Genomic DNA, 27,126 nt, shown 5'->3' with positions numbered 1-27,126 from the left:
GTGTCAGCATCTTTACTTTTCCTTTTTTTTTTTTTTTGAGATGGAGTCTCACTCTGTCGGCCAGGCTGGAGTGCAGTGGCGCAATCTCGGCTCACTGCAACCTCTACCTCCCAGGTTCCCATCATTCTCCTGCCTCAGCCTCCCAAGTAGCTGGGACTACAGGCACCCGCCACCAGGCCCAGCTAATTTTTTTGTATTTTTAGTAGAGACGGGGTTTCACCTTGTTTAGCCAGGATGGTCTCGATCTCCTGACCTCGTGATCCGCCCACCTCGGCCTCCCAAAGTGCTGGGATTACAGGCGTGAGCCACCGCGGCCGGCAGCATCTTTACTTTTCAAGAAAGCTAGCTACCTGTACTTCCTCCCAGCCCAGGACTTGGTATAGTTATATTGACATCTGATGGCATATTACCTTGGGAAACTTACTTGCCAAACACAAAGGAAGCCATAAGCGATACTAGATGCTCATGTGAATAAGCAGCATCTCACTACTTTTCTGTCCCTGACACTTCCAGTCTAAGGGATGGCATGATATCCTGGTGATCTATGCGGTTAAAAAAGATAACTGATGGGGAGTGCAGACACATTTATGGCCTCATAGGGGCTCCTTATCTCTCTGGGCTTCTGTTTCACAACTTGGGCTGACCTGAGTTGTGACCGTGACCCTGTGGGGGAATTAGGGAGTCCTCTTCCCTCCCTCCCAAATCAAGACTCATGCAAAACATTGGCAAGGGAGCCAAGTTTATAGTCTAAATTTTATTATCTCCAAGTCACAATGCTGATCACAAATGGGCACCCTTTAAAACAGTAACAAAAAACACCACCACACATGGAAAAATCCTTGCAACTAAACACAGTGGACCAACAGAGACAACTCTCACAGTGTCTTAAGGTCTGGGAATCTGGGCATGCTGCCCACAGGCTTGAGGAGACATCTTCAGGTTTAAGGCAAAGGGAACAGCCTACAAAAGGCACAACCACCAGCTACCCCAGAAGAATCTCTTAGTTATTTCCTCCTTGGGGGTTACAGATTAAGTGCCTCTCCCCCCTCTCCATCCCACACCTGTGACTCAGAGTGATTAGGCCAACTGCTAGATGGAAGGAATAAAAACAGTGACATTACCGGGGAGAGACACAGCCACCATCTTCGCCCTCAGGTTCTGTAGAAGGACAAAGACAGTGGCCAGGTTACCCCTGGCAGATGTACGTACTGCAGTAATAGGAATCTCTTCCACAGAGGCAGCAGAGAAGTGGTTCAGTGCCATGGATAGGGAGGAAAGATAGGAGCCCTTGCCCAGAAGATGACTGGCTTCCTTAGGCCTTAAGCCCAGGAGTTTTTATCTTCTGTTTACAAGGACAAAAATAGAATTCGGGGAAAATAAGGTAGTAACATCTATAACACTTGTAGCAGGAAAGACGTGGAGAAGAGCAATTGCAAAGGACAGGGTAGACTGCTTGCTGGATAATATTTGCCTTTAAAGAGATGCATTGGTCCACAGCAACTGGAAAAGGGGTGTAGCAAGAATAATGGAAAGAAGAGAAGCAAGGCCCTCTAATTCCACTTACCTCAAAAGACTGAGCCCTGAGGACTATGTGAATACACACCCCTAAAGGCAAAGGCTCTCACTCCACCATCCCTTTCTCACAAAAGCATCTGGTTTGCCATCTCTCCCCACAGTAGGGTATTTGCCCTCAGCAGAGAACAGAAGCCCATCATAGTACAGGTATTGATGGATGCTCAGACTCCTAAAAACCTAAGTCAAAGAGAAGGGCTCCTACCCACCTACTCTGAGCTTTTCTGCACAATGGGACCCTCTGTGCAGACAGCCATGCTTCCACAGAGTTAGAGTTAAGGGAATACAAGTACACAAGAGGATAACAAATGCCAACTAAAAGTGAAAGACCAGGTCTTTTTAGACTTGGTGGGGAAGGCTGGCTGATACATTCTCCATTATCTGGGATGCAGGGAAGAGTCAAAAGGGAATCCAGAGGGGCTAGAAAACCAGAATGGACTTGTTTCATTTAAAGGCAGGGAGAGAGAGCAAGAAACAGAAACAAAGAAAAAAAATTAAAATAATATTAAGGATAAGAAGCCAAGCTTTAAAAATGAACATCTTAGAAAACAAAACAAACAGGAAGGAGCTTCCTTGGGAACAGAAGACACTTCAATTTCCCAGAAGAAGTGAAGAACAGCAGAAGACATGGGCTTCTGGATCTAGACTCAGAAGTTTGGGGCTGTCTGGCTCTCTCTGCTCCCCCGAACACAGCCAACTCAAGTGAAGAGTGAAGATGGGACGAGGTCCACTTTTTTCTCCCTCTCTCCAGAGCCTGTCCTCAGAGGAAGGCAGGGGTCCTCCTCTTTCAGCTGTTTGCTGGTAGACACCCTATATCTTTGAAGCCCTTCTGGTAGTAGATAGCCAGCTGTATTTCTCTTCTGAGTTCTCACCTCTGCTGTTCTGACAGGGGTTGGAAAAAGGGAAGAACCACCAAAGTGTTAGTGGGCCTTCTGGGCATTTACAAGCTGTTTTCAAAAAGCCACATTTCTAAATAATGTGTTTTAACTAATGTCCTTAAACAAAAGCAACAAAACCCCCAGTCTTTCTCCTCTATGATCTTTAGAACTGGTTTTTTCTGCTATAACATCTCAAATTTAGATTTCCCTTTTCCTTGACTGCCTTCCTGTATTTTTTCCTTGTAGCTTCCCAATTGAAAATTGTCATGTTAACAATCGTTTCTACTTCAACCCTGCCCAATACACTTGCCAAACAAACTGGCAAATTTCAGGACTCCTTTAAGCCTCCTGAGATATCCCATGATTATTATAACTTAAAGCATTAATTAGAGGCTGGGTGGAGTGGCTCACACCTGTAATCCCAACACTTTGGGAGGCCAAGGCAGGTGGATCACCTGAGGTCAGGAGTTCAAGACCAGCCTGGCCAATATGGTGAAACCCCATTCCCACCAAAAAGACAAAAATTAGCCAGGTGTGGTGGTGCGTGCCTGTAATCCTAACTACTTAGGAGGCTGAGGCAAGGCAAGAGAATCGCTTGAACTCGGGAGATGGAGGTTGCAGTGAGCTGAGATTGCACCACGGCACTCCAGCCTGGGTAACAGACTGAGACACTCCATCTCAAAAAAAAAAAAAAAAAAAAAAGCATTAATTAGGTGATTTTTGTTTGTTAAGCAAGTGTGAGCATTAGTTTTAAGAATATTCACAGTAAGTTGTGCACTTACTTTTATATGATGTTAAGATTTAAAATATTCAGAAACTCGTATTAACTGGAACCCCTGCTTACAACCTGAAATAATAAAGTTGGAATTTGTTATCAGGTCATAACAAAAAGACTGTTTTCCAGAGAAACACACCCAGAAAATGAGGAAAATCCTCTGGGGAGAAGGAAAGCCCACTGACGGAGCATGTGCATTAAGTATAGGAAGGAACTCTCATACCTCAGGTGGAGGGGGCTTGATGGTGACTGGCTGGGGAGTCCTCCGGGGTGGGGAGGGCTTTGGCTGCACCTGCTGCTGGGCGGGGTTATAGTAGGTCACTCCTCCATATACCTGTGATGGGGCCTGGGACCCCACAAGCCAGGAGAAGAAAAAGTTAGGAATGAATTCATCCAACCTATGATGGACAGGAAATATTATTCAGCCACAAGAAAATTGGGGAATTTATAATTTTAAAAATATCTAATCTGCCCACCCTTCAAAATAAAGTGACTGTTCATTTTTGCCTTAATCTGTCATTATTATGCTCTGGTTTTTATTTCTTCAAAGTACTGCCCAGCCTTCTCTAATTCCTACCATCAGCTGACAAATGGAAAAGGCTGAGTTCAGTAGCGACACTACAGATACTATGTCAACGTGGTGGAAGTTAAGCAGGACAGAGGTAGGGGTGATAAGGAGTAGAATACAGCTTCTTTATGCAATAGAGTAAAAAGCAGTTATTGCCACCTATGATGTACCACAACACAGGAAAGAAACACCATTAAAGAAACTGAACGCTGGGTGCGGTGGCTTATGCCTGTAATCCCAGCACTTTCAGAGGCCAAGGCAGGTGGATCGGTTGAGGTCAGGAGTTTGAGACCAGCTTGGCCAACATGGTGAAACCCCATCTCTACTAGAAATACAAAAACTAGCCGGGCATGGTGGCAGGCGCTGTAATCCCAGCTACTCAGGAGGCTGAGGCAGGAGAATCGCTTGAACCCAAGAGGTGGAGGTTACAGTGAACCGAGATCACGCCACTGCACTCCAAGCCTGGGCGACACAGAAAAAAACTGAAAAGAATAAAGACGATGGGCACTACATAAGCTGCATTTCCAGCTCCTGACCACTAAGAGGCGTCTTGGTGTCACATACAAATCAGTGGCACTGAAATGTTCTCTCAAATTCCTTTAGCATTCTCCCCATACCACATTCCTGTCTGAATTAAAGAATGTGTATCTAGAAAAACATGATCATTAGCCATCTCACCTGTGTATTAGGATATAGATGAGGCGGCGGTGGGGGAGGCAGTGCCCCTGGAGCATAAGGGTAACTGGGATTACCAAAGTTCATGACGCCTGGAGCAGAAAAGTAAGTAGGAGCAAGCAACTGCTGAGGTGGTGGCTGTCCTGGAGACATGGACACTGGTGGGGGATAGAGGCCTGGATTGGGCAGAGGAGCTGGTGTCTGGTGGGGATGTAAACCTGGATAAGGAGAAGAAAAAAACTGAAAAATTAACATCATTTTCATAGGATGGCCCGGCTGGACTGCTCAGTATCATCAGGCTCAGAATGGAAGTCCTCAGGATGGACACAAGAGGAATTTGTTGTCCAAGCAGCCAGGATGGCCAGACTCCCAGGCTAGCAGCACAAAGCTCAGGAGGATGGGTTTTGTGGCACTCCCAACATATATCCTCAGGTACTGGAAGCATATAAGCAGAGACACAAAGCTTACCTGGGTGGGGAAGGTGCATTTCTGGCTGCACAAGCATGCCCTGTGGAGGCAGCGGGGCAGGGCTGTCACCATGGGTATAGATTGGTCCCTGGAACTGCACTGTAAGATATCACATTGGGACTCTCATAAACCCTTACTCTTCACATCACATGGACAAGTCTCCTTGTTCCCCAAGCCCTTTAAAAGATGTTCTCAATATTCCATGCGAAGAAAACAGCAACCAGACAATGTTTGATAACCACTATAAGAGGTCAGAAGAGAAATTCAGGAGCCAGGAGCCTGGTATCTTACTTCACTTGACCCTGCCAAGAAAAGTACCCCAACAGTAAGAAAAACTCACGTGGATCATAATAATGTCCTTCCATGATATTGATATGCACTGGAGGGGCGGGGGGCTCTGGCACAGGTCTTTGACGCTGGGATGAATAGCGTTTGGCTCGACCACCCTGGACACCCTGAAACAAAGAAAGAGGCCTAAACAATAAGAATTCTAGAGGGCTCTCATATCAAGTCCTACCTTCCTTTAGGTGTTGAAAAATACTTGGTACATGGCAGGTATTTAATGGGTATTTGCAAAGTGAGCTGAAAAATAATGAAAAGATATCAAGATTTGAACCTAAACCTTCTACCTTACATTTCTGAGATCCAAATTAAAAGAAACATGGATAATCAATGGAAAAACTGACTTTATCTTGGCCGGGTGTGGTGGCTTATGCCTGTAATCCCAACACTTTGGGAGGCCAAGGTGGGTGGATCACGAGGTCAGGAGTCAGGACCAGCCTGGCCAACATGGTGAAACTCTGTCTTTACTAAAAATACAAAAATTAGCTGGGCATGATGGCACATGCCTGTAATGCCAGCCACTTGGGAGGCTGAGGCAGAATTGCTTGAACTGGGACCCAGGAGGCAGAGCTTGCAGTGAGCCGCGATCCCGTCACTGCACTCTAGCCTGGGCAACGGAGTGAGACTCTGTCTCAAAAAAAAAGAAAGAAAGAAAAGAAAAAAAAAAGACCTTATCTTGGTTTAAACAATGAACAAGCTGAGTAACAGGCAGCTCCCTCCCCCATCTACCCCTTTCTCCTTCTGTACCATTTCTTCCATCCGGTTAAACTGAGGTGGAGGTCCTGCTCCCATGTGTATATGGTTGGGCATACCTGTAATACACCAAAAAAGTCACTTCTGCAGATCAGACATATGTGAGTGGGACTCAAAGATACTATCAACAGACAGGTTTAAGTGTCAACATAAGGAATGCCTTTTTTCTTTTAACTAATAAAATTCTCTATAAACTATCTCTGCTTTCTGTCAACACCAGCATTTAGAAATCTGTCCCCACTGTCTGCCATCTTAATATAGCAATAAAGCCCTTGAACATGAAAAATAAAATGACTTCAGTGAAGAAAATCAAGTTCAAATTTTTCCTATCAAATTGTTCCCTGCATAGAATCCCTGGGAGATTATAAATTAGCACATTACATTATCCAACATATTGAAAAATCTCAGCCCAAGAGTTTCCGAGCAATAGCTGGACAAGGGAGGGATGCTTTGTAAATCTACTTGATTATATCCCATTCACAGGGGTATGGGTTGGAAGTTTGAGAGGAGATTCTCCTCTGGCTAAAATGACTCAAGACAAAAAGGAATGTTCTAGAGATTGTCCTCCAATAGTAAGAACGGTGCTGCAACTCCAAATGAGGAGTTCCAATATTTAAGATTTCAGACTAAGGGAAGATCCTTTGATCTATCTGGCTGGAGAAAAACAAACCAGAATAGGCAAAATGGGTAATAGGTAGGTCTTACTCTCTAAAACTATGCTGCCCAATATGATATCCACTAACCAAATGTGGACACTTAAGTTTCAATTAATTAAAAGTTCAATTCCGGCTGGATGCAGTGGCTCATGCTTATAATCCCAGCACTCTGGGTGGCAGAGGTAGGACTGCTTGAGCCCAGGAGTTCAAGACCAGCCTGGAAACATAATGAGACCCCCCATCTTTTCAAAAAATAAAAAAAATAGCCAGGTGTAATGATGTGTGCTTGTGATCCTAGCTACTGAGGAGGCTGAGATGGGAGGATTGCTTGAGCCCTGGAGGTGGAGGTTGCAGTGAACCAAGGTCACGCTACTGCACTCCAGACTCTAGCCTGGGTGACAAAGTGGGACCCATCTTAAAAAAAAAACAAAACTATATCTACATAAACAGTAACAACAACAACAAAAACACAAAAGTACAATCATTACAGAAAGTTCTATTGGGCAATCTGTCTCTAGAAGATTAAGGAAATAAGGGAGGCTTGCCTTTCAATGATATTAGAGAAGATCTTGATCAAAATTCAACTGAATAAATTTCTGCCTTCAAATATTTAACCATTAGTTCAAATAATAACGTCTTCTACTTTTTGTGGAAAAGGATCCTGTACTCAGGAGGTTCAATGATGACTGGGCAGGTGCAGTGTCTTCCATCTGTAATCCCAGCGCTTTAGGAGGATCTCTTGAGCCCAGGAGTTCAAGATCAGCCTGGGCAACATGGCAAGACCCATCACTATAAAAAATTTTTAAAAAATTAGCTGGGGCTGGGCGCAGTGGCTCACGCCTGTAATCCCAGCACTTTGGGAGGCCGAGGTGGGTGGATCACTTAAGGTCAGGAGTTCAAGACCAGCCTGGCCAACATAATGAAACCCCATCTCTATGAAAAATACAAAAATTAGGTGTGGGCCAGGCACGGTGGCTCATGCCTGTAATCCCAGCACTCTGGGAGGCCAAGGTGGGCAGATCACGAGGTCAGGAGATTGAGACCATCCTGGCTAACACGGTGAAACCCTGTCTCTACTAAAAATACAAAAAAAAAAAAAATAGCCAGGCATGGTGGTGGGCGCCTGTAATCCCAGCTACTCGGGAGGCTGAGGCAGGAGAATGGCGTGAACCCAGGAGGCGGAGCTTGCAGTGAGCCGAGATCGCACCACTGCACTCCAGCCTGGGCAACAGCGAGACTCTGTCTCAAAAAAAAAAAAAAAAATTAGCTAGGTGTGGTGGTGAGAGCCTGTAATCCCCGCTACTCAGGAGGCTGAGGGCAGGAGAATTGTTTGAGCCCTGGAGGCAGAGGTTGTAGTGAGCCGAGAGCGTACCACCGCACTCCAGCCTGGGCAACAGAGCAAGTCTCTGTCACCAAAAAAAAAAAAAAAAAAAAAAAAGGCCAGGCACGGTGGCTGTGGTTCACGCCTGTAATCCCAGCACTTTGGGAAGCCAAGGTGGGCAGATCACGAGGTCAAGAGATCGAGACCATTCTGGCCAACATGGTGAAACCCTGTCTCTACTAAAAATACAAAAATTAGCCCAGCGTGGTGGTGCCCGCCTATACTCCTAGTTACTCGGGAGGCTGAGGCAGGAGAATCACTTGAACCCGGAGGTAGAGATTACAGTGAGCCAAGATCACGCCACTGCATCTAGCTTAGGCAACAGAGCAAGACTCCATCTCAAAACAAATAAATAAATAAAAATACAAAAAAAAAATTAGGTGGGCATGGTAGTGTGCGCCTGTAACCCCAGCTACTCAGGAGGCTGAGGCAGGAGAATCACTTAAATCTGGGAGGCGAAGGTTGCAGTGAGCCAAAATCGCGCCACTGCACTCCAGCCTGGGCAAAAGAGTGAGACTCTGTCTCAAAAAAAAAAAGAAAAAGTAGACATTTGTCAGACACCACATTCCCGAGACAGAAGTCCCATGCCCCTAAACCTGATGACGCAAAGGGGAAAAAAGCTAGCCACCAATCCTATGATACCTACCTCGAAGTTCCCGTGGTTGCAGGAAAGAAGGCTGCCCCGGACTCCAACTCTGTTCTGCTATATTTAGTTGTGCCACATCTTGCTCAAGTCCACCTGTAGTAGAATCCACTGGAGCTTCCCAGTTCCCAGTCTTAGTAGGTGGAGTTGGGGTGGTTTCTGGGACTGGAGGTGCTGGAATCAGTCCTTCAGGAGGAGGGGGCACCTCCTCTGCAAGCTTGACTGCATCTCCAACTTTGGTTCGAGTTCTTCTTGCTCGGGAATAGGATTTCTTCTCAATGGGCCTATCAGGGGGTGGTGGTGCAGCATCAGGAGCAGCAGCTGGTGAGGCTGCCTCCTCCTTCTCAGGACTGCCAAGCACTGGAGCATCTGCTTCTGGAGATGGATCCCTCACAGGAGTCTGCTCTAGGTGCCGTGACCGGTAACTAATCTCATGCTTAACAGTCTCACCAGACCGGCCACCATGCTGCCCACCAGCTTCCACAGGCCTAAAACCAGCACGACCTTCCTTGAAGCCCCCAGATCGAGAATAATTCCTGGGTGCAGACATACGGCCAGTACCTGCAGCATTCCTGTTAATAAATGTCCTTGGTGGTAAGGTGCCCCCAAGACCCTGGTGGCGATGAGACTTGTTTAGCCGCTCACCATTCCAGTTTGGATCTCTTTGTGGCGGACTCCCATATCTACAAAAAATGGAATGAAGAAACTGTTAAGAAATTAACATGGCCGGGCGCGATGGCTCACGCCTGTAATCCCAGCACTTTGGGAGGCCGAGGCGGGTGGATCACGAGGTCAGGAGTTCGAGACCAGCCTGACCAACATGGTGAAACCCCATCTCTACTAAAAATACAAAAATTAGCCGGGTGTGTTGGCGGGCGCCTGTAATCCCAAACTACTCAGGAGGCTGAGACAGGAGAATCCCTTGAACCCGGGAGGCGGAGGTTGCAGTGAGCCGAGATCGTGCCATTGCACTCCAGCCTGGGCCATAGAGCAAGACTCCGTCTCGAAAAAAAAAAAAAAGAAATTAACAAAAGGAGGCTAGGCACGGTGGCTCAGGCCTGTAATCCCAGCACTTTGGGAGATCGAGACAGGCAGATCACTTGAGGCCAGGAGTTCGAGACCAGCCTGGCCAACATAGCGAAACCCCATTTCTACTAAAAATACAAAAATTAGCCGATCGCGATAGTACGCGCCTGTAATCCCAGCTACTCAGGAGGCTGAAGCAGGAGAATCACTTCAACCCAAGAGGTGGAGGTTGCAGTGAGCCGAGAACATGCCATTGCACTCCAGCCTAGGCAACATAGCGAGACTCTGTCTTAAATAAATAAATAAATAAAAAGAAAAGCAAAGAGAGTTCTTTCTAAAACACATCAATAGTCCACGCTCCATTTTTTTTCCTTTTTTTCTTTTTTTTTGGAGACAGGGTCTCACTATGTTCCCCAGGCTGGTCTTGAACTCCTGGCCTCAAGCAATCTTCCTGCCTCAGCCTCCCAAAGTGCTGGGATTCCAGGTGTAAGCCACCGTAAGCCACCATGCCCAGCCCGGTCTATGTTCTAAAATGTCCTCACCGGGGTTTCCGGATTCTTCGGGGTTTGATGTCATCAGGATTGTGAGCTGAGCGAATGTCATAACCATAAAGAGCAATGAGCTCCTGTCGGGACTTTGGGGCCTGCTCATCTTCCCGGAACTTGTCATGCTCCCAGCGACCCTCATCCTTCCATAGCTTTCGCTGACGCCCCTTGGGTCTGGATAAAATGAAGGAAAAGTGTCTTGGGTCAGCAGAATTCTCCAAGTAGAGATGTTCTTGAACAAAATGGGTCAGGCAGGCAGGGGGACAATAGGAACTTTATGTAGTCTCCTCATCATCCCAAAGAGATTATAAAAAACAGGCCTCCCCGAAGCAAGTGTGAATCACAGAACCTCAGGGGCCTGCTGGGCTCAAATACAACAGACACAGAAATGAGAAAAAGACTTCATTTCATGCCATTCAGTACCTTTGAAACATCTCCTTTCTCCTAAAAGGCAGCCTATGCAAGTATTTCACTTCTCAGAGGGCTTACACCTCAGACTAAGAAAAGCAAAAGTATAATAATTAAGAGAAGATGAGTTCTGGAAACAAACTGCCCTAGGTCTGTATCTTAGCTGCCTCACCAAGAGTTACCAAATATTCTAAGCCTACTTTCCTCATTTGTATGATAAGGATAATCATAATACTTATCTTAAAATGCTGTATTAATGAAATATAGGCAAATCAAAGTACCTGGCCTACATGTCTAAAATACATGTTAGACAGCAGCAACAGCAAGTGGCTTTTACCTGACTTCCTCCTCCTGAGTTTGCCCTCGAAGATCATGCTCAAAGAAGAGCCCCTTCCGAGGTATGTATGCTGGATTCTTCCGATCTTCATCATCATCCAAATGCTTAGGGCCCTTTTTACCCACTTTGTTCTCCACAGGCTCTGTGCTCTCCTAGAGGACAGATAAAGGGATCCTTACTCTTTCAAGCCTCAAGAATCTCTATTCCAGCCTCTAAAATGGAGGACTGTGGAATGTACTAACCTGTCCGTCCCCACTTTGCCTCTCTCCAGTCACAGTGCTTTTGGTGTCAGGTTTTTCTTCTCCCTTCTCTTCTTTTGTTGAAGAATTAACAGCATCATTGGCTTCTGATTTCAGCTCCACTTTGGAGTTTTCCTCTTCACTGTATTCACCTTCTTCACCCTGAAAAAAGTTTCCCTGTCAGCGATGCACATAAGATCTGAATGGTGCATTTTAATTCCCACCACTGCCCCCAACCCCAAAACAGAGTCTCTGTCATCCAGGCTGGAATGCAGTGGCGCAATCTCAGCTCACTGTAACCTCTGCCTCCAGGGGTCAAGCAATTCTCCTGCCTAAGCCTCCTAAGTAGCTGGGATTATAGGCGCCCACTACCGCGCCTGGCTAATTTTTGTATGTTTAGTAGAGACCAGGTTTCACCATGTTAGCCAGGCTGGTCTTGAACTCCTGACTTCGTGATCTGCCCGCCTTGGCCTCCCAAAGTGCTGGGTTTATAGGCGTGAGCCACCGTGCCTGGCTGCATCTCAATTTTCTACTCTTTAGGAATACATTTATCGATAAATTTTTAGTACAACATAGAACTGAAAAGCAAACAAATCGATATTCTTACCCATATTTCTAGAAGATACAGATCCTATTTTGGCCGAGCACAGTGACTCACGCCTGTAATCCCAACATTTTGGGAGGCCGACACAGGCAGATCACCTGCAGTCAGGAGTGCGAGACCAACCTGGCCAGCATGGCAAAACCCCATCTCTACTAGAAATACAAGAATTAGCCGCACGTGGTGGTAGGCACCTGTAATCCCAGCTACTCGGGAGGCTGAGGCAGGAAAATCGTTTGAACCAGGGAGGCAGAGGTTGCAGTGAGCAGAGACCGCGCCACTGCACTTCAGTCTGGGCGACAGAGCAAGGCTCTGTCGCAAAAAATAGTAATAATAAAAAAAAGACACTATTTTAAAAATATCACATTAAAAAAAATACACACATACATACATATATATCCACATAAGTATTCCTGGAACACATGCAAGAATTATTAAAAGTGGCAGGCTGGGCGCAGTGGCTTACACCTGTAATCCCAGCGCTCTGGGAGGCCGAGGCAGGCAGATCACTTGAGGTCAGGAGTTCGAGACCAGCCTGGCCAACATGGTGAAACCCTGTCTCTACTAAAAATACAAAAATTAGCCGGGAGGTGGAGGTTGCAGTGAGCCAAGATTATGCCACTGCACTCCAGCCTGGGTGACAAAAGCAAAACTCCATCTCAAAAAAACAAAAAAACAGCAGCAGCCTCTAATGGGCCCAGAGGATAAGAATGGAAGGGAGACTTACTATACAATACCTAACATATAAGAGGAGCTTAATCTTCCTTGATAATTTCTCTCTCCATGAATTATCTTTTTTTTTTTTCTGTTTTGAGACAGGGTCTTGCTCTGTTGCCCAGGAGTGCAGTGGCACAATCATGGCTTACTGCAATCTCAATCTCCTGGACTCAAGTGATCCTCCCACCTCAGCCTCCCAAGTAGCTGCGACTACAGGCACATGCCACCACAGCCGGCTGACTTTTTTTATTTTTAGTAGAGACGAGGTCTCGCTATGTTGCCTAGGCAGTTCTCAAACTCCTGAGTTCAAGCAATCCTCCTCCTTTGGCCTCCCAAAGGGCTGGGATTACAGGCATGAACACTGTACCTGGCCCATGAATTGCCTCTTAAACATGCAGTGCCTAATAAATATACTTTGACTTAAGTTGTGAACTCTCCCATCTCAAAATGGCTTAGAGCAGAAATTCCCAACCTTTTTGATTATGTGGACCCCTTTTTAGGATCTAAAAATTTTCATGGATCCCCATGAGATATTCACTGAGAAAACATACAATGACAAACAACTGCTAGGCTGGATGTAGTGGTTCACGCCTGTAATCCCAACACTCTGGGAGGCCGAGGTTAGGTGGATCACTCGAGATCCGGAGTTTGAGACCAGCCTGGCCAACATGGTGAAACCCTGTCTCTACTAAAAATACAAAAATCAGCCAGACATGGTGGCATGAATCTGTAATCCCAGCTATTCGGGAGGCTGAGGCAAGAGAATTGCTTAAACCCAGGAGGTGGAGGTTGCAGTGAGCCAAGATTGCACCACTGATACCAGCCTGGGCGAAAGAGTGAGACCCTGTCAAAAAAAAAAAAAAAATTCGCCAGGAATGGTAGCGTGCGCCTATAGTCCCAGCAACTTGGGAGGCTGAGGTGTGAGATCATTTCAGCCCAGGAGGTAGAGGTTGCAGTAAGCCATAATTGTGCCACTGCACTCCAGTCTTAGCAACAGAGCGAGATCCTGTCTCCAAAAAAAAAAAAAAACACAACAAACTGATGCGTGCGTGCCTGTAGTCCCAGCTACTCAGGAGGCTGAGGCAGGAGAATCACTTTAACCTCGGAGGCAGAGGTTGCAGTGAACCAAGATCGCACCACTGCACTCCAACCTGGACAACAGAGACTGTCTCAAAAACAAACAAAAAACAACGAACTGTTATACATTCAATAACACTTTCAGTTTACATTTTATTAATTTACATATATTCAAAAATAGTAGTACATAAGGGGGGAGATGTATATTTTAGTCTATAGATAATGAGAACTGAATGAGTAGATGTGCAAACTCTTTTTTGAGACAGGGTCTCACTCTGTCGCCCAGGCTGGAGTGCAGTGGTGTGATCTCAACTGACTATAGCCTTGACTTCCTGGGCTCAAGTAATCCTCCCACCTCAGCCCCCACAAGTAGCTGGGACTACAGATGTACACCACTATGCCCAACTAATTTTTGTATTTTTTGTAGAGACAGAGTTTCACCACATTACCCAGGCTGGTCTGAAACTTCTGAGCTCAAGCGAACCTCCTGCCTCAGCCTCCCAAAGTGCTAGGATTACAGGCATGAGCCACTGCGCCCAACCAGATGTGCAAACTCTTGATAATGACTCCATGATTTCCCAATGCACTTATCCTCAAGTTGGAAAATAGTAGCTTACTTTTTTTTATGCCTATGAGTACTAGTTTTCCGCAGCAGAAAATTCCTGCAGCCAGAAACTATCCAGAATCACATAATTACAAAAATTTGACCTAAAAAATATTAAAGGACAACTTGTACAACCATCGCATTTCAGAAATGAAAAAAATTAGTCCAAGTGCTCTCTCTCTCTTTTTACTATCTTCTTCCCTCTTTTACCACATCAAGATTGGATAACACTGTTCATGACAGAGAAAGTGCTGGGTCTACACACAAAGGATTAGGCCATTAGAAAGGGCCAGGAAATGGACGTGTGGCTAGTTCTAGGTAGGCAAAGGCAGCAGCTAAGGTTCATGATAAGGGAACTGGCTTCAGAATAGGGTTACTCTCCTCTCCTTGTCCTCCCCAGATTTGGACCTAAGGAGGCAGAGCTATGGCTAGGGAGGCCTACGAGAACACAGAGAAATGGGTTCAAGGAAAGGTGGTCTAGTCCTCATTGGTGGGTTACATTTGAAACCTGGTAGATGTATGCACACTGGTCTCTCACTCTCCTACTGGGTCTGATACTTGAACTGAACCAGACTGCCCTGTCACTCAAGACCCAGGCTGGCCCCAATAATCTGGTCAAAGAGGCTCAATGTGAGATTCCTGAATTCCTGATTAAGAAACTCTCAAACTCTAAGTTTCTGCCATCTCTTCAAATAGAGCTGAGTCAGCCTGATTGGTCCAGACAAGCCAATTAATCCCTCTTCCTCTTTTTTCCCTGCTCAGCATCTGGGTATAGTTGACGCTGGAACAACGGGTTTGAACTACTCAGGTCCACTTCTACACAAATTTTTTTTTCAATAGAAGTTACAGCGAGTATGCCTGCCTCTCCTTCCACTGCCTCTGTCACCCAAGGCAGCAAGATCAACCCCTCCTCTTCTGAAGTCTACTCAATGCAAAGATGATGAAGACCTTTATGATGATCCACTTCCACTGAATAGTATGTTTCCTTAATAGGGAATGATTTCTTAATAACATTTTCTTTTCTCTAGCTTCATTGTAAGAGTACAGTACGTAATACACATAAAATACAAAATACATATTCACTGACTGTTTATGTTATTGGTAAGGCTTCCAGTTGACTTAGTAGTTAAGTTTTGGGGGAGTCAAAAGTTATACTTGGAATTCTTACTGCAACAGGGATAGGTGTCCTTTATATTTATTATTTATTTATTTTGGAGACAGAGTCTCGCTCTGTCGCCCAGGCTGGAGTGCAATGGCGCGATCTCAGCTCACTGCAACCTCCACCTCCTGGGTTCAAGCAATTCTTATGCCTCAGCCTCCTGAGTAGCAGGAACTACAGGCGTATGCCACCATTCCCGGCTAATTTTTGTACTTTTAGTAGAGATAGGGTTTCACCATGTTGCCCAGGCTGGTCTCAAAGTCCTGAGCTCAGGCAAGCCGCCCACCTCGGCCTCCTGAGTTGCTGGGATTACAGGCATGAGCCACCACGCCCAGCCCCTTTTTATTTATTTATTTATTTATTTATTTATTTATTTGAGACGGAGTCTCGCTGTCGTCCAGGCTGGAGTGTAGTGGTGCAATCTCAGCTCACTGCAAGCTCTGCCTCCCAGGTTCACGCCATTCTCCTGCCTCAGCCTCCCGAGTAGCTGGGACTACACGCGCCCGCCACCACACCTGGCTAATTTTTTGTATTTTTAGTAGAGACAGGGTTTCACCGTGTTAGCCAGGATGGTCTCGATCTCCTGACCTCGTGATCCACCCGCCTCGGCCTCCCAAAGTGCTGGGATTACAGGTGTGAGCCACCATGCCCGGCCAACCCCCTTTTATTTTTTTAACAGATGGGGTCTCGCTGTATCACTCAGGGTAGAGTGTAGTGGTGTGATCATGGCTTGCTGCAGCCTCAGACTCCTGGGCTCGAGTGATCCTCCTGCCTCAGCCTCTTGAGTAGCTGGGACTGCAGGCATGTGCCATCGTGCCCAGCTAATTTTTGTCCTTTTTTTTGTAGAGACAAAGTCTTGCTTTCTCGCCCAGGCTAGTCTCAAACCCTTGGACTCAAGTGATCATCCTGCCTTGGCCCACTAAAGTGCTCGGATTAGAAGCATGAGTGACTGTACCCAGACAGGATAGGCACTCTTAACTCCCATGTTGTCCAAAGGTCAACTTTTTTTTTTTTTTTTTTTTTTTATTGAAACAGAGTCTCACTCTGTCGCCCCAGCTGGAGTGCAATGGCTCGATCTCGGCTCACTGCAAGCTCCGCCTCCCGGGTTCATGCCGTTCTCCTGCCTCAGCCTCCCAAGTAGGTGGGACTACAGGAGCCCGCCACCACGCCCGGCTAATTTTTTTTTGTATTTTTAGTAGAGACGGGGTTTCATCGTGTTAGCCAGGATGGTCTCGATCTCCTGACCTCGTGATCCGCCTGTCTCGGCCTCCCAAAATGCTGGGATTACAGGCATGAGCCACCGTGCCCGGCCGTTCAAAGGTCAACTATTTTGGCCTTGAGTGTTTTGGGTTAGAACTCTCAGAAAGGTAACAGAATAGAGGGAGACTGACTATACCCACACTATCAGAATCAAGCCTTTACCTATAGCTTTTTAACAACCGAGCACCATTGATTCTTCCCATTTCCCTTAATTACATGAAGTTTTCCTCCTCAAGACTAGGATGGGTAGGTGGCAATCATTCAGTTCTTTCCTTGATCCTATGTTCCCTGAAGATTTTCAAGCAGAAATTACAATAACTTGGTGTATGTGACTTTAATTCTCCATCTCCCTACACACACGTACTGACTTAATTCAAATACCTTTAAATAGTATTATCACATGATTAATAAGGAAATCTTGTTTTATGCTCCACCCTCTGATCTGTGGTAGGATGTCAAATAAGGCAACTTTATTTTAAGTGAAAAACTAATTTTGTTTCCAGGGCAGAACAGATACAAATAGCATAGTGCTGAGGAGGCTCCAAATTAGTCAAAGCTTAGTCTAACTGAAGCCAAGGTGCTACCACACGGTCACACTGCTTTGGCAAAGGGATGTCATCAAAACCTTTTTCCAGAAGAGACAAACTCCCCTATATCACCCACCACTTCAGTGTACTCTTTCCAATTCTTACTAGCTCTACCCTGAAGGAACTGTTCCTTTGAAAAATTCTAATACAGAAGTTTTAGCTCATTCTTCTACTTCCCACATATTTCAGACTAAGAGATGGAGTTGGTATCCTTATTCTCAATGTCTCTTCCAGATCTAACTCCTCTAGCCTCATTTTAATAAACCCCGGCTCCTCCGAGGCCACAGGCCTGTCGTTGATGGGAAGACTTTAGCACTGAGGTCAGTCTTCACCTGCACTTCAGCCATCCATTTCCATGGCTGCACTCCAAACCAGTCTTACCTAGAACTGCTATGCTTTATTATAAGTAAAACTGCTCCACTTTCAAAACCTTAAATATAATTAGCTGAGCATGGTGGCTCATGCCTGTAATCCTAGCCACCCGGGAGGCTGAGGCAGGAGAATCGCTTGAACCCGGGAGACGGAGGTTGCAGTGAGCCAAGATAGCGCCACTGCATTCCAGCCTGGGTGACAGAATGAGACTCCATCTCAAAACAAAACAAAACAAAACAAAATAAAACCTTACGTATAAATACCCGAGTCCTTGACCAAAATCATCACATGCAAAAGAATGAAGTTGGCCGGGCGCAGTGGCTCACGCCTGTAATTCCAGCATTTTGGGAGGCCAAGACAGGTAGATCACGAGGTCAGGAGATCGAGATCATCCTGGCTAACACGGTGAAACCCAATCTCTACTAAAAATACAAAAAATCAGCTGGGCATGGTGGTGGGCACCTATAGTCCCAGCCACTCGGGAGGCTGAGGCAGAAGAATGGCATGAACCCAGGAGGCAGAGCTTGCAGTGAGCCTAGATAGCGCCACTGCACTCCAGCCTGGGCCAAAGAGCGAGACTCCATCTCAAAAAAAAAAAAAGAATGAAGTTAGACCCTTACTTTACCCCACATATAAAAACTAACTCAAAATGAAATCAAAGACCTAAATTTAAGGGTTGAAACTACAAAACTCTTAGAAGAAAACATAGGAGTAAATACTCATGACTCTCAGTTTGGCAAATGACTCTTAGATACCTAACACCAAAAGCATCTGCAACAAAAGGAAAAACATAAACCAGGCTTCATCAAAACTAAAACCTTTGTGCTTGAAAGAACACTATAAAGAAAGTGAACAATCCACAGAAAGGGAACACATATTTGCAAATCATATCTGATAAGGGACTTACATCTAGAATACAGAATATATAGAGAACTCTGACATCTCAACTAAAAAAAAAAAAAAAATGGCCAAGCGCGGTGGCTCACACCTGTAATCCCAGCACTTTGGGAGGCTGAAGTGGGCAGATCACCTGAGGTTAGGAGTTCAAGATCAGCCTGGCCAACATGGCAAAACCTCATCTCTACTAAAAATACAAAAATTAGCCGGGCATGGCAGCACACACCTGTAATCCCAGCTACTTGGGGCAAAGATCAAGTGTGGTGGTTGATGCCTATAGTCCCCAACTACTGAGGAGGCTGAGGTGGGAAGACTGCTTGAGCCCAGGAGTTTGAGACCACTCTGTATAATATAGCAAGAACTTGTCTCTAAAAAAATAAAAACAATAATTAAAAATAAATTTTAAAAAAATGGCCTAGGTATCTGAATAGTCATTTCTCCAAGGAAGGTACACAAATGGCCAATAAGCACCAAAAAAAAACGCTCAGCATCATTAGTCATCAGGGAAACGCAAATCAGAATGAGAGAACATCTCATCTCTAATAGGACATCTAGAATCAAATCGGCTCACTGCAACCTCTACCTCCCGGGTTCAAGTGATTCTTATGCCTCAGCCTCCTGAGTAGCTGGGATTACAGGCGCGTGCCACAGTGCCTGGCTAATTTTTGCATTTTTAGCAGAGACAAGGTTTCGCCATGTTAGCAAGGCTGGTCTCGAACTCCTGATCTCAAGTGATCCGTCTGACTCGGCCTCCCAAAGTGCTGGGATTATAGGCGTGAGCCACCGTGCCCGGCCAAAAAAAAAAATTTTAGAGGTCTATGTTGCCCAAGCTGGTCTCGAACTCCTGGGCCCAAGAAATCTTCCTGCCACAGCCTCCTGAGTAGCTCAGAGTACAGGCATGCACCTGGGTAAATAACACAAGTGCTGTTAAGGATATGGAGAAACTGGAACCCTCATACACTGCTGTTAGTCACGTAAAATGGTGCAGCACCTTGGAAACAGTATGGCGGTTCTGGTTCCTCAAATGATTACAGAGTTACCACATGACTCAGCAATTCCATTCCTAGGTACATAGTCAAAGAGAAGTGAAAACATATGTCCCCATAAAAACGTGTACACTAATGTTTGTAGAAGAATTATTCATAATAACCAAAAGATGGAAATATGCTATGGAAATAACTCGTGTCTGTTGTTGGGTGAATGGATAAAGAAAATGTGGAACACACAAACAATGGAATCTAATTCTGCCCTAAAAAAAAAATTTTGACATTTGTGACAACAAATGGATGAACCTAGAGGGAACTACACTAAGTAAAATAAGCTAGACACAGAAAGATAACCACCACATGATCTCAAGTCAAACTCACAGAAACAGAGAGTAGGAAGGGGGTTGTCTGGGGCTTAAGGGTAGCGAAAATGAGATCATGGTAAGAGGATATAAAATTTCAGTTATAAGTTCTGGAGACCTAATGTACAGCATGGTAACCATAGTTAATAACGTACTGGTCGGGCGTGGTGGCTCACACCTGTAATCCCAGCACTTTGGGAGGCCGAGGTGGGCAGATCACGAGGTCAGGAGTTCGAGACCAGCCTGGGCTGTCTCTGGGCTGTGAAACCCTGTCTCTACTAAAAATAAAAAAATTAGCCGGGCGTGGTGGTGGGCGCCTGTAATCCCAACTACTCAGGAGGCTGAGGCAGGAGAATTGCTTGAACCTGGGAGGCAAAGATTGCAGTGAGCTGAGATTGTACCACCGCACTCCAGCCTGGGCGACAGAGCAAGACTCCGTCTAAAATAATAATAATAATAGCGTACTGTATACTTGGCCAGGCATGGTGGCTCATGCCTGTAATCCTAATACTTTGGGAAGCTGAGGCTGGAGGACTGCTTGAAGCTGAGTTCAAGACTAGCCTGGGCAATACAGCAATTCTTTGCCTCTACAAAAAATTTGTTTAGAAATTAGCTGGGCGGCCGGGCACAGTGGCTCATCCCTGTAATCCCAGCACTTTGAGAGGCCGAGCAGGTGGATCACCTGAGGTTGGGAGCTCAAGACCAGCCTGACCAACATGGAGAAACCCCATCTCTACTAAAAATACAAAATTAGCTGGGCTTGGTGGCGCATGACTGTAATCCCAGCTACTTGAGAGGCTTAGGCAGGAGAACCGCTTGAACCCAGGAGGCGGAGGCTGCAGTGAGCTGAGATCATGCCACTGCACTCCAGCCTGGGCAACAAGAGCGAAACTCCGTCTCAAAAATAAAAATAAAAATAAAAACAAATCAATAAAATTAGCTGGGCATGGTAGTGCACGCCTGTAGTCCCAGCTATTGAGGAGACTGAGGTGGGAGGATCGCTTAAGCCCAGGAGTTTGAGGTTGCAGTGAGCTATAACTGCATCACTGAACTCCAGCTTGGGTGACAAAGGTTCTGTCTCTTTTTAAACCATGTAAAATAAAAATAAATAACATAGTGTAAACTTGAAATGTGCTGAGAGAGTAGCTCTTCAGTGTTCTCATCACACACATACAAAAAGGTTAACTATGTGAGGTGACAGATATGTTAATTAGCTTAACTGTGGTACTCCACAATGTACACATATAGCAAGACACCACATTGTATGTGTTAAATGTATACAATTTTTATTTGTGAGTTATACCTCAATAAAGCTGGGGTGGGGAGGCAGAAAGAAGGAATGAAGTACTGATACATGCTACAAGTCAGATGAAAACATTATACTGAAAGAGGCCAGACACATAAATCTACATATTACATAATTCCATTCATATGAAAGGCCAGAATAGGAAAATCAACAGAGACAGAAAGTAGATTTGCAGTTGCTTAAGGCTACGGGAAGGATGGGAGAACTGGGTTTCTTCCTTTTTTTTTTTTTTTTTTTTTTTTTTTTTTTGAGATGAAGGTCTCACTCTGTTACTCAAGCTGGAGTGCAGTGGTGTGATCACAGCTCCCTGCAGCCTTGACCTTCTGGGCTCAAACAATTCTCCTGCCTAAGCTTGCCAAGTAGCTGGCACTACAGGTGCACGCCACCACGCCTGGCTAAATTTTTTATTTTTTATAGAGATAAGGTCTTACGGGCCAGGCGTGGTGACTTACGCCTGTAATCCCAGCACTTTGGGAAGCTGAGGTGGGTAGATCACTTGAGGCTAGGAGTTTGAGACCAGCCTGGCCAAAATGACAAAATTCCATCTCTACTAAAAATACTAAAAATTAGGCAGGCATATGGCACATACCTGTAACCTCAGCTACCCGGGAGGCTGACGAATGAGAATCACTTGAACCCCAGAGGGTCAAGTTGCAGTGAGCCAAGACTGTGCCACTGCACTCCAGACTTGGTGACAGAGCAAGACTCTGTCTCAAAAACAAACACACAAACAAATAAAAAGAGATGAGATCTCACTATGTTGCCCAGGCTGGTCTCGAACTCCTGGGCCGACCATTCCTCCTGCCTCAGCCTCCTGAGTAGCTGAGTAGAGGCATGCACCTGGCTAAATTATGCACTTTATAAATAAATGAACTGTACGTTCTGTGAATTGTATCTCAATAAAGCAGTTTTTTTTTTCTTTTTCTTTTTTTTTTTTGAGAGGGAGTCTCACTCTGTTGCCCAGGCTGGAGTGCAGTGGCGTGATCTCGGCTCACTGCAAGCTCCGCCTCCCAGGTTCACACCATTCTCCTGCCTCAGCCTCCTGAGTGGCTGGGACTACAGGTGCCCGCCACCACACCTGACTAAGTTTTTTGTATTTTTAGTAGAGACGGGGTTTCACCGTGTTAGCCAGGACGATCTCGATCTCCTGACCTTGTGATCCGCCTGCCTTAGCCTCCCAAAGTGCTGGGATTACAGGAATAAGCCTCGGCGCCTTGCCACAATAATGCAGTTTTTAAAAAAATGCCTCTTATTCCTAGTTGTTTCCTTACTGTCTCGTCTCTAATTTCTTAATGCATCCATTCCCTTGATCCTTCTAACTTCTGCCTATCAGTCCTTTCTGACATTCACTTTCTTCTCTCCCTAGACTCCATAGCTCATTCATTTCAATCACTACTAGTAACATCCCAATTCTCTTGCCACTCCCATATGCCTGGAACTGGATCAATTCAAATGTCTGCTTTCTCCAGGCCTACAACAGACTACTCCATTGCCAAAGGGGGTTAAACACACACACACACACACACACACACACACACACACACTCTCTCTTACTTTTTGAAGCAGATGTCATTATTTTGTTTTTTTTTCGAGAGTCTCACACTGTTACCCAGGCTGGAGTGCAGTGGTGCAATCATAGCTTGCTGTGGCCTCGACCTCCTGGGCTCAAGGGATCCTCCCGCTCCAAGCTCCCAAGTAGCTGGGACATAAGCACACATCACTGCGCCAGGTTGATTTTTGGTAGAGAGAGGGTCCCACTTTGTTGCCCAGATTGGTCTCAAATTCCTGGGCTCAAGCAATCCTCCTGCCCTGGCCTCCCAAAGTGCTTGGATTACAGGTGTGAGCCACCGTGCCTGTCCTGCTCTATCCTTCTATTTCACAAAAACAAAACACAGAAGGGAACACTAACTTCCCTTGCACATACCTTTCCTTCCCACTTCTCTGTAATTACAATGGAAGATACTTCTGATCTGGTTCCTACATCTTCTCATGTACTTAGTCAAGAATACCAGTACTTAATATTATTATCTATTCCCTCTTTTTTTTTTTTCCTTTTTTTTTTGAGACGGAGTCTCGCTCTGTCGCCCAGGCTCGAGTGCCCGCCAACATGCCCAGCTAATTTTTTGTATTTTTAGTAGAGATGGGGTTTCACCATGTTAGCCAGGATGGTCTCGATCTCCTGACCTCATGATCCGCCCGCCTCGGCCTCCCAAAGTGCTGGGATTACAGGCATGAGCCACTGCACCCGGCTTTTCCCTCCTTTCTAATCTTCCTTTGCACATACCTTTCCTTCCCATTTCTCTGTAATTACAATGGAAGATGTTTGCCTTGTCTGGTTCCTACTTTTTCTCATATACTCAGTCAAAAATACCAGTACTCAATATTATTATCTATTCCCTCTCTGTTTTTTCCCCCCTTTCTTATCTTTTCTTCAATCTTTGACCTTATTTGATACTCTCCTAATGTTTTAAAAAACAACCAAATCACCTCTTGATCTCAAAGCTACCCCTCCAACTACCATCTCTTCAGCCTTCCCTCAGTCAAATTTCTTTAACAAGTTTTTTTGGCCAGGCACAGTGGCATGAACCTATTGTCTCAGCTATTCAAGAGGCTGATGAGGATTGTGAGTTCAAGTTCAAGCCCAGCTTGGGCAAAATAAGGAGACCCACTTGCCAAAAAAAAAAAAAGAATTCTTGGAAGACTCTCAGAAAATGGCAGTGGCACAGTTTTATCTCTCTTCCAATCTCCACATGGAATGAAAGCTCTGGACAGCAAAACCGAGACCCAAACCAAAACCCTGGCCAGACACAGTGGCTCACGCCCATAATCCCAACACTTTGGGAAGTCGAGGTGGGTGGATCACCTGAGGTCAGGAGTTCAAGACCAGCCTGGCCAACATGGTAAAACCGCGTCTCTACTAGAAATACAAAAATTAGCCAGGCATGGTGGCACGCATCTGTAATCCCAGCTATGCAAGAGGCTGAGGCACTAGAATAGCTTGAACCTGGAAGGCAAAGCCACTGCACTCCAGCCTGGGCGACAGCAAGACTCTGTCTCAAAAAATAAAAAAGAAACCAAAACCTTCAGACAACACTGCAACAAAGTAAGTTACCAGGTATCCCCCAAGACCCAAAATGTAAGTGCATAACAAAGCACCAACAGCTGTAGGACCTGTACAGTTCTGGTGTCCACACAGGAGAAAGCAGAGAGAAAGCAAATGGACCTGAGAACAGGAGAACACTGAAATAATCAACAGGCAGTCAAGGGAAAGCACAACAGTCAAAACTGAGAACAGCACTTAAAACTAGCAAGGGGGCCAGGCACGGTGGCTCATGCCTGTAATCCCATCACTTTGGGAGGCCAAGGTGTGTGGATTATCTGAGTCAGGAGTTCGAGACCAGCCTGGAAAACATGGTGAAACCTCATCTCTACTAAAAATACAAAAATTAGCTGGGCATGGTGGCACACGAGGTCCCAGCTACTCGGGAGGCTAAGGCAGGAGAATCACTTGAACCCAGGAGACAGAGGTTGTGGTAAGCTGAGATTGCGCCGCTGCACTCCAGTCTGGGCGACAGAGTAAGACTCTGTCTCAAAAAAAAAAAAGGTCTGAAGGGATGAAGCTGACCTGGCTGCCAGGGCTTCCTTCTGGGGACAGGGCCCTACACTGTCCCTAGAAGGGAGTTCCTAGAAGAGAAACTGTTGAGAGCAGGACCAAATTCAGTAGGACAGGGATGGTCCAGAACAAGCTAGGAAAGGGAACAAAAGCAACAAATCTCAGAAAGCAAGCCACCATATTTCTCACCACCACAGAAAAACAACAGAAGAAGCTCTGTGACGTTAGAAAAAGCTACTCTAAATCATGCTTCCTTCTAAAAGACCAGGAAAACTAATTTTACATAAAAATGAACAGAAAATATAGAAGTTAAATCCCATATAAAGGTATAATAACAAAAAATAATAGCATTCCCACAGACAATGAAAGCACGCCAGAAAGACATCCGCATATCATATCAAAATTGCAACTTCTATTTCAAAATGAGCTAAAAAGACATTAATAAAATTATATAAGGCATGAAAGAACATCAATCAGAATTGGAAAAACTCAAAAATGAAATGAGAACTCAGAAAGCTATGAGCAATTAGGAATCAAAAACTATTTACCAGATATCACCACCTAAAAGTCCCACACCTTCTCGATCTCAAAACATCCAAAACCTAACCCACCACTGTCCTTCCAGAACTCTTCTCCTGGGGTCCCTTCCTTAACAGTTAACACCATTCAACACCGTTCATCAACCTGCACATTCGTTTGACTCCTTTTTCTTTTTCTGAGTCAGGGTCTCACTTTGTTGTCCAGGCTGGAGTGCTGTGGAGTGATCACAGCTCTACAGCTTTGACCTCCCTGGGCTTAGATGATCCTCCTGCCTGAACCTCCTCAGTAGCTGGGACCACAAGCCTGCGCCACCAAGACCGGATAATTTTTTTTTCTACTTTTCTTTTGTAGAGACAGGATTTTTCCATGTTGCCCAGGTGGGTCTCAAGCTCCTGGGCTCAAGCAATCCACCTGCCTCAGCCTCCCAAAGTGCTGTGATTACAGGCATGAGCCACGGTACCTGGCCTCCTTTGACTCTTTAATTCAGGTTCCACATTCAATCAATGAAGGGGTTGTTAGTAACACTAGAATCTCTCTCTAATCTGTCCACATCTTGCCATTCCCACAAGTATGAACCTTCTTTAGGGGCACCATCGTCATGCTCCTTGGACTATCCTAACAACCTCTAAACAGCTCTTCTGCCTCTCGTCTTCCTTTGTGCCTCACCCACAATTCATCCTCCACATTTAAGCCTTCAGTGGTACTTCTTTCCTAGCCATTAGGATAACATCCAAACTCCCTTACATATAGAATGGTAAGCTGCTATAAATTCACAATCCCCAAAACTCAATGAACATTCCATATTGCCTGTCAGTTTTTCCAATGTTTCCATTCTCTAGTGACTACAGATGGTCCCTGATGTATGATGGTTCAACTTATAATTTTGACTTTATGGTGGTATGAAAGCCATAAACGTTCAGTAGAAACTGTACTTCTCAGCTGGGTGCAGTGGCTCACCACACATGTAATCCCAGCACTTTGGGAGGCCAAGGTGGGAGGATCCCTTGAGTCCAAGAGTTCAAGATCAGCCTGGGCAACATAGAGAGACCTCATCTCTATTAGAAATATTTTTTAAAAAATAAAAAAGAGGCCAGGCACTGTGGCTCACGCTTGTAATCCCAGCACTTTGGGAGGCCAAGGCAGGCGGATCACCAGGTCAAGAGTTCAAGACCAGCCTGTCCAACATGATGAATCCCCGTCTCTACTAAAAATACAAAAAAAATCAGCCAGGCATGGTGGCGTGCGCCTGTAATCCCAGCTACTCCGGAGGCTGAGGCACGAGAATCGCTTGAACCCGGGAGGCAGAGGTTGCAGTGAGCTGAGATCATGCCACTGCAGAGTGAGATAGAGTGAGACTCTGTCTTAAAAAAAGAAAAAAAAAAAGAAATCGTACTTCTCGAGATGCTGGATAGCAAGAGAGAGCTGCTGCTCCAAGTTAGCCAAGAAGTTATCTTGAACTTCTGAACTTATGATGGGTTTACCAGGATGGGATGTAACTACACCATAAATCAAAAAGCATCTGTACTGCAGCAAATATTTTCCATCCCAAAACCACTTGTAACTCTGAATTCTGTCCACTTCTATTTTCACTATCACCACTTTATTCCCTGCCACACTCACTACTTAACTAGATTCCTACAATAGCTTTCTTAACTAGCTTTTCTGTCTCTGATCTTGTTCCTCTTCACTGCGGACAAAATAACTGCTGTAAAAGAATCCTCAAATTTTACAGTACATAGCATCAACCTGGGATATTCTTTAATACATAAATGTCTGAGT

At 45.4% G+C, this 27,126-nt stretch overlaps 1 protein-coding gene across 3 annotated transcripts in view; it reads right to left on the bottom strand.

Annotated features, from left to right (window-relative positions):
* Positions 1-735: 735 nt before the first annotated feature.
* The window catches only part of CASC3 (CASC3 exon junction complex subunit), a 31,992-nt gene continuing 5,601 nt past the window's right edge, over positions 736-27,126 (bottom strand). Inside the window, exons 4-14 of one of the 3 annotated variants that reach the window (XM_024234377.3) lie at positions 11,270-11,428; positions 11,028-11,179; positions 10,280-10,456; positions 8,715-9,394; positions 6,026-6,090; positions 5,277-5,391; positions 4,937-5,035; positions 4,472-4,686; positions 3,449-3,571; positions 3,233-3,297; positions 736-2,454 (exon numbers count right to left, since the gene is read on the bottom strand). In XM_024234377.3, the coding sequence (XP_024090145.3) occupies positions 3,274-3,297; positions 3,449-3,571; positions 4,472-4,686; positions 4,937-5,035; positions 5,277-5,391; positions 6,026-6,090; positions 8,715-9,394; positions 10,280-10,456; positions 11,028-11,179; positions 11,270-11,428 (1,809 nt within the window). In that variant the 3' untranslated portion in view covers positions 736-2,454; positions 3,233-3,273. The remainder of the gene's footprint in view (positions 2,455-3,232; positions 3,298-3,448; positions 3,572-4,471; positions 4,687-4,936; positions 5,036-5,276; positions 5,392-6,025; positions 6,091-8,714; positions 9,395-10,279; positions 10,457-11,027; positions 11,180-11,269; positions 11,429-27,126) is intronic. The other 2 variants (XM_054546325.2, XM_054546326.2) reach the window with 2 other exon arrangements.

The sequence above is a fragment of the Pongo abelii genome, chromosome 19, assembly GCF_028885655.2.
Source record: "Pongo abelii isolate AG06213 chromosome 19, NHGRI_mPonAbe1-v2.0_pri, whole genome shotgun sequence".
Lineage (NCBI taxonomy): Eukaryota > Metazoa > Chordata > Mammalia > Primates > Hominidae > Pongo > Pongo abelii.
The sequence above is the reverse complement of the archived record's forward strand: the minus strand, read 5'-3'. Positions and strand labels throughout refer to the sequence as shown.